We start from the raw sequence: 7651 nt of genomic DNA, 5'->3' as shown, positions 1-7651 counted from the left end.
GAACCATCCCCTGCAGCCTGATTTTGACAGCTGAAAGTGTTGCACAATAAAATTAAGCACCTCCATTTTGCACTTTTCTCGCAAAGAAAGGCATTTCTAGCAATAACCAAAACTGTCTCTGCAATATAGATTGTGAGGATGCCACTAACACATCAATTTTCACTGCACCAAGTGATGAATCCATGCGACTAAAGCTGTTGCTTTGTTTTCCAGTTTCCCTGCTGCATTGAAAGGGAAATAATGCTCCATTCAACATTGGCCTTGTCCCTCCTGCTAATTGCAGTCTCTTCCAACCTTGCAATGGCAATCAAAAAGGAAAAACGAGCACCTCAGACTTTGTCAAGAGGTACTGTATATTTACTGTACGTCGTTTCTGCCTTATGTTACCATATAGGTCAGCAAATGTTTTTATTTAGAACACACATGGGAGCACATATATACTTACTGAGGTGTGTTTCTCTAGTGTTAAGTGACATTCAAAGTAGTGCATCTTCTTATTCCATGTCGTTTCGCTCCGTCAGTTTGCTCTTAAGGATGTGGCTGAGGGCCTCATATAACCTGCATTATTTATATAACCCACAGTGACCTAGTAGAAGCAGCAAACCTAAACGGAGCCTCTCAAGTCAGGATGCACTTGTAGGACTACCAGTGAGAAAACATTCTTTCGTATAACAATTAAAAGATATTTTATTATGGTAACTTATGAACCACAGAAACACAGTTTTTTTACTTCAGTTGCTATGGAACAACTTTTCTACAGACGCATTTTTATACAGAGAACAACAGTTTGAGCCACTGGTGGGTTTTTCTGCGTACCTTTTTTTTTTTTTTTGCTTTCATCAGATAGTCACAGTCATGCTTTGCAGTGAATAATTCACTTCCCTGCAGTGCATAATTTTCAACCTGGATGTCAACTAAAGACCCTATTTTAAGTCTTTTACGTTTGATCAATCCTTAGAAATACAAGCAGAGAAATAGTTTACCGAGGTCTTTTCCTCTTCTCCATCTTCCTTCTCCTTTTGGGCCTGTTCGCCCCCAAAATTCTCCATCTCCCTTCCCAACTTCTTCTGCAAGCTATGCAAAGCTGCAGCCCCACAACTCACCTCTGAGGTCTTCCCATACAAAGCACTGGCAAAGCCCCGCCTGTCGCAGAGCTCCCGTCTGAGCCTAATTGCTCAGGGAGCACTTGACAAAACCATGCAACACCTGGACTAATCAAAGAGAAACTGCAAATCACTTCTCGTAAGTGATATCCCTGGAGAAAGGTTATAATCAATCCGGTATCTATTACCTATCTTGCCTAGATCAGGATTTGTTTTTCCCACTACGTCTAAATGCATAAAAAGATAACAAAATCCCTTCAATTCTGACAGGTTTGGGAAAAATAAAATCGCAGAAAACAAGTGTCAGTTTTCTTATTCTGATTTCAGGCCTTTTGGGATGCCTTGAGATCTTTACCTGTAATTTTTACAGATCAAAGGGGAATACTTAAACCTGCTGCAGAATGACCCTTGCTGACTCCTCTGTGCAGTTACCTGTGTCAGCAGTTGACTTCAGCCAGGGCTGGGAATGCACTGGTCAACACACTGGAATCCCAACAACAAGAAGGCAGACCTGTAACCAAAATCACTCTCCTGAAAGGAGAGGTGACCTAGTGGCGTCACAAGCAGTTGTCCCGTGAAAAAGTCAACGGCAAATCTCCGCGTAACCAGGGCTTGTCCAAGTGCTGCCCAGATGGTGCAGAAGAAACAGAGCCTTAACCTGGTCCAGATCCAGGAGCTGTTTTACAATTCCCAATAGGGCCATCATGAATGGAGCAACACTGCCTGGGAGGCAGAGATCTGCTACACAGGGGCTGGCATCTTTGGGGTCTGGAGGCATGAAACCAACTGGACAATTTGCTTTTTGAGACCAGTGTATCACCAGCTATGGATGAGCTATGAAGCTGATGATTCATTAGGATTTTGTTTCAGTGGAGATTTTTATTTAACAGCCATTCTTTTATTAAATTTTTTAATTAAATGAAGTATTTTCAGCTCCAGAGACTGAAATTCATTAGTCAGGAGTTAAGTTTACAACCCAAGACTGTTCTAATGACGTTCACATTAAACTCAATCTTATAAAAATATTTTATTTTTATCTCTTTCAAAAGCCAACATTCTCTTTAAGCCCCAGGGTCTACATGAAATATGGAGCAGACAATATAAAGATATAAAGGATTTGAGTGCTGATTTAGGGACTTCTGAGTATTTAGAAAGATATTTAACAGGTTTGCCAAAGGGCTTGAAATGGATACACAACCAGCTGAGGGTTTTGGGGGGGGTTGGTTGTCTGAGTTTTTTTAATCTTCCAATGCACCTCAGGAGACATAGAATTAGCATAGCCACAACGTTTGGGAACCTTTGACTAAAAACCCAAATCCTGTTTGTGTACAGCTATAGATAAATAAAAAAAAAAAAAAAAAAAAGGAATTTGTTATGAGTTACTTGCCTGGCCACCAGTTAATCCTTTTATTACGTTTCTAGGGTGGGGAGATGAAATTACCTGGGTACAAACTTATGAAGAAGGGCTTTATCAAGCGAAAAAAAGGTAAGAGATTAAAAAACAGTTTGAAAGACAAAGTTGTTAATCAGTCATGCCTGAATATACTATAATGAAACAGAACAAAGACACACCATGACAGCTGATCTGCAGACCACCCAGTTAAACAAAACAGATTTTCTGTCTATAAATAAAAGCCGGTGGAGGGGTCTTATGACTCTGAAGCAACACCATGGGCTGACAGTTTAACACTGCCACTTCTTCACCACAACAGCAATGTTGTCATTTGAATAAATGGATTTTATAATTTTAAAAATACACCTGTTAAGTCCTTTTTAATATCATGTACCTCTGATCGCTTCCTTAATCAACAGCTGGGAATTAGTTGCATTTGCTCTTGCATGATGACCTACTGCCTCTGAGGTTTTTCCAAACACTTTATTAGTTGGCATATGTGCACGGTGTACTCGCAGGTTCTCACTATCCTGGTAGAAATGAAAGTTCCAGTCTGAATCTTCCGTGGCACTCAGCTGAAAACATATCTGAGAATTCATAACAATAATTATGTAAATCTCTTTTACCGTTCATTTCAGACCATAACAGTGTAGCACGAGCTATTACTAAATTGAAGACAAAATATTTTTAAATTAAAAGGCAATTAATTTCATGTACCTTATGTGAAAATGGCTGGGAACAAAAAAATTCTCAACAGTGATATCAGGTCAAGTATTAGTAACGGATTTGCTGAACAGTAACAGTACTTTAAAAAAAATACAGGAGAAAATGCACGGAATTGTTTTATGTTTTGACATCCAAAAATACAAAATTGTAGAAAAAAATAATTTACTGTATATCTGTCCAAGAAAACTTGGAAAACCTGAAAATTTTCATGGGAAATATTTGACGATAAACCAAATTTTTATTAAAATCATTTTATTTCCATTCATACAGGTTATTTTTATTTTCTTAATCATGGAGAACTTCACACCTAAGCAATACTAAATACCTCCTCAGTTTGATTATATACTGACTGGGAATGAAATTATGATGTCTGGTTTGTTTCTTCCTTCTAGAATCTCTTACTTTAGAAAAGCTATTTAAGTACAGAAACACTATTTCTCTATTTATTTCTTTTAGGAAGGAATTATGTTCTTTTCCCATGCTTAGAAATGTCTGTAATTCTTTACAGAGTGTCTGTATGGTTTTACTGTGGGTTAACATAAAATTAAATGTAGTTTGCCTTTTCCAGTCTGCTAGTGAAATCATCCATTTGCATACTTGTCAAATGATCTAACTATGTGTTTTATTATTATTAATAAAGTAACAAGCCACTGATGGTAATTCATCATTTGGAAGACTGTCAATACTGTCAAGGTAATTTTGATTTTTTGAGTGTTAAAATTTTGTGAATATTTTTATAAGAAACTGCACCTGTCTATATGTTTGCCTTGCACATACCAAAAATTATCTAAAGAAATAGGCAAATGAAAATGTATTTGAAAAGCTAAGAATTTATTACTTCACTATAAAACTACCCAACAAAGAACATGAAAAATACTCAGTGCTGCAGTCCTGCTACCCCTAATGCAGCACTCGTCAGTTTAAATTAAGAGACACAGCTTTGTTACTGACTGATTGAACAGATTTAATATTGTTTGGCTCTCCTGAATTGGTAACTAAAGAAGGAGATGAGGACAGGGCTGCTGAAATCGATCTAATAAGAATTTCCTGAGAATAATGCACTTTTGTCAAGCTGAGACATGGCATCCATTGAGACGACAGGCTTCATAAATAACAGAAGAGAGCTGCCATTTTCCCAGCTGGGAGGTTGTGCTGACATGGGTCAAAACTCCAAAAAGCAGTGATAGAGCCTTGAAGTGTCGCCTCAGGAATGTGAATCAGCAGAGGCAGGAACAATGTGGCCAGTCTCTGGCCAACGTGGTGCTAAACGCAGACGGAAAGGCAGTGTTTGAGATGGACTTCAAGTGATCATGTCTTTTCTAGCACTGAAGAAAGCGTTTGCAGAAAATGAAGAGATACAGGAAATGGCCCAAAATAACTTCGTTATGCTGAATCTCATGGTATGAAGGGTTTGGGGTGGTTTGACTGGTATCTTTTTTTTTTTGGCCTGTGTTTTCTCTGTCTTGCTTTTTCATGTCATTTGAGCTAAATATCTCTGGCATTTCAGTTACATGCAAGTACAGGCACTTGTGCATGTGTGTACACACAAGTAGTACCTTTTTTTGGTTTTGTCCTCTGGTACAAGACTATTCATAGATGGTACTACCTCAGCAAAATGTACAGAGATATTTTAATAACTAGCTCTAATTTTTCTGCCAGCACGAAACCACAGATAAAAACCTGTCACCTGACGGACAATACGTGCCTCGAATCATGTTCATAGGTATGTACAATATTTATGTATTTTCAGAGTTGTGATATCTGAATCTATGCCAGTGTCCTCCTTTGGAGACACCGATTCATTTTGCAAAAAAGAAAATAGCTCAATATTTATCATTACCAGGGCATTAGACTGGAACTTGGCAGATCTGTCACAGGTTTTGACCCTCGCAAACTTCCTCAGGTTGCAGATATGTTCTGGAGGGTACCTAACTTGTGCTTGGGGGCAAGATGCTTAAATATCTGTTAGCATCTGGGCTTTTGCTCTCTGTGTTTCTTGCTAGTGCTGTTATATGACTAAGTTTACTGAAGACAGTCAAATGTCTGTCTGAATGTAGATGTCTACGGTGTGGACATCACCACAGAGAAAGTCAATAGTCAGTGGCATATAAGGAGTGATTTATCCCATTGTAAAGCTGGAACAGACTGAATGAATCATGCCCCAGAGTGCCTGTTCCTTTTCACTGACAGCCCAGGGAGCCTAGAGTGACTAGCTCTGTGTGTGGCATCCAAAGTTAGGTATAGTGAAACCCACACTGAGACAGAGAGCCATGTAGTAACAGGACGCAGTTAATTAACACAAAGCTTGGAAGGGGAATTGGGAGAAAAGGTGTCCATAGTGGAAACATTAAGAATCACAAGCTTTTCATTCTGAAGGCTCCAGGTAGGTCATGTTAATATTGCATTAGGTACACATGACCCTCACTATGTGTGCGTCCAGTCAAATCAGCCTCTCTTGATGTAACCCCAGAACTTGCAAAACAGGATATTTTTCTTTAAATATGGATGAAATGCATGTATAATCTACCACTTCAAAATAGCTGCATAACATAAAATTGAGCATTAGAGTTTGTACAGGATTTCTCCAAGTAAAGAGCAATTGGTTGGAACAGACCGTAACAGCCGTGCAATTGCCTGGTTGGTGAAATCAGAACACCTCAGAACCACGGCTGCCAAAGTCGTGCCGCAGACCTGGCCCTCAGCTGCCGGGGGAATGGAAAGCAGTGTTTCATACGGTTACTTTTTGCAGACCCGTCGCTCACAGTAAGAGCTGATATCACAGGAAGGTACTCCAACCGGCTTTACACTTACGAACCACAAGACATACCATTCTGTAAGTGCCCCCTTTGTTGTGTTACTTTGCATTTCACATCGTAAGCAGCCAGATGCACCCTGTCCCGATCATTTCTGCTTGAGGATCTGTTAAGATCACAAAGTAATGAGTAAAGACTTTGTGGGAGCATTTGCAATGAACTATAATAGCCTAACCTGTTCTAGCAAAACACTTAAGCATGCCTGTTGTGCCATTGAATTCATCGGGACTACTCAAGGTGAGACAAATGGAAAGCTCGTGATCAAGAACTTTCAGGAGCAAGATCTGGAGAATGGCGAAAGCCACTATGCTGAAAGGTATCCAGCTGAACCATGTAAACAGCCCGTGGTGGGAGGAAATCAGTAAAGAAATGCTGGTGGTTACCTGGGTACCACCTAACACCCGTATTTCAGAAAGGAATGTGATTTTTCAGGTTGAGCTAGTCCTTACTGTATACCGTCTATTTGACACCAATGCAGTATCACACCACAAATATGCAGGTCACGTCTGATTATCAGACTTGCTGTTGAGAAATGAGGGAGTTGAAAGGAGTCTTTTCAAATCCCTTTAACTTAAACATTTTGACTCATTTTTACCTTCTGCTTTGGTACCAATGACAGAATTTTCACAATAGAAAGGTCTAAAATATAACGTGTGACCATAAATTAATTCCAATGTGAACAATTTACTAATCAAACTAGGTGGTTTTTTTAATTGTACAAATGCACTTTAAGTACATTTTTACTGTTCCTCTTCATTTTTCTTTCAGTAATAGAGAACATGAAGAAAGCACTACGCCTCATTCAGACAGAACTGTAACCAGCAACAGTGAAATAACCGTAGCCTCTACGAGGTGAAGCCACACTAGGAAACCTAGTATCTTAAAATATTTTAGTTAACCTCTCCATCTCTACTAGCATTTTGAACTCTTACCAAGCAGCTTTGGTATATCAGGTTTCATAAAAAATTTATACGTACAGTGTGAAGAACAAACAAACCAGACTATCGCATCCATTTGGAAAACAAGAGAAGAAATCTATTAAACACTGAAATTAGTTATCAGAATAACTGAAAGTGATGGTTTAAGGTGCAGCAACTTTGAGCCGTATTTTATGAATCCAGCTATGGCTTTGTTAAGTTAGCTAAGACCTCTGATCAAGAGTTATAACTAATCCTTTTGATGTTTATTTGCAGTTTGTTATATAAGTTAATACCTGCATCTTGGCTCGTAATTTTTATTTTTATTACAAGAAGCTTGGCTAGTGTAACTGTAACATAACTTTATGCACTTATTTCTTATTAAATTAAAAGAAACTTTGCTGGCAAAACAGACAGATTTCTTCCTATAGATTTTGGAATAGTTTACATAGAAAAAAAACAGTGCTCTGCGCTTAGCTTTCTTCTGTCTAATTCTTTAACTATCATTCTGATAGCTGAAAGCAGAACAGACATTTCACTCTGAGCGTGTGCTCTCAGTGAGGTGATAGTCATCAAATAGCAACTACAGGTTTTGCTATGATAAAGATAGAGTGAACCAAGAGAGACGGAAGGAGATATTCCCAGAACTCCAGACCTGAGGCCAAGTGATACTTGTAAAGTGTGGTATGGTAAAAACAA

At 38.7% G+C, this 7651-nt stretch overlaps 1 protein-coding gene across 1 annotated transcript; it reads left to right on the top strand.

Moving 5' to 3' along the window:
- Positions 1–240: 240 nt before the first annotated feature.
- AGR3 (anterior gradient 3, protein disulphide isomerase family member) lies at positions 241–6853 on the top strand. Its single transcript, XM_009948959.1, has 7 exons — positions 241–346; positions 2526–2589; positions 3863–3915; positions 4546–4622; positions 4882–4945; positions 5972–6055; positions 6804–6853. Exons 1-7 carry the CDS (start codon positions 241–243, stop codon positions 6851–6853), a joined length of 498 nt encoding a protein of 165 aa, XP_009947261.1.
- Positions 6854–7651: the final 798 nt, after the last annotated feature.

This window comes from Leptosomus discolor, chromosome 7 (assembly GCF_034619465.1).
Source record: "Leptosomus discolor isolate bLepDis1 chromosome 7, bLepDis1.hap2, whole genome shotgun sequence".
NCBI lineage: Eukaryota > Metazoa > Chordata > Aves > Leptosomiformes > Leptosomidae > Leptosomus > Leptosomus discolor.
This window is presented reverse-complemented; position numbering and strand designations above follow the sequence as displayed.

Excerpts from the sequence above, each read along its gene's own strand:
- AGR3 (XM_009948959.1), top strand. The coding sequence starts at position 241 with ATGCTCCATTCAACATTGGCCTTGTCCCTCCTGCTAATTGCAGTCTCT. Across the intron at positions 2,590-3,862 it reads CTTTATCAAGCGAAAAAAAG|TAACAAGCCACTGATGGTAA; the intron begins GTAAGAGATTAA and ends TTATTAATAAAG. Across the intron at positions 3,916-4,545 it reads AGACTGTCAATACTGTCAAG|CACTGAAGAAAGCGTTTGCA; the intron begins GTAATTTTGATT and ends TGTCTTTTCTAG.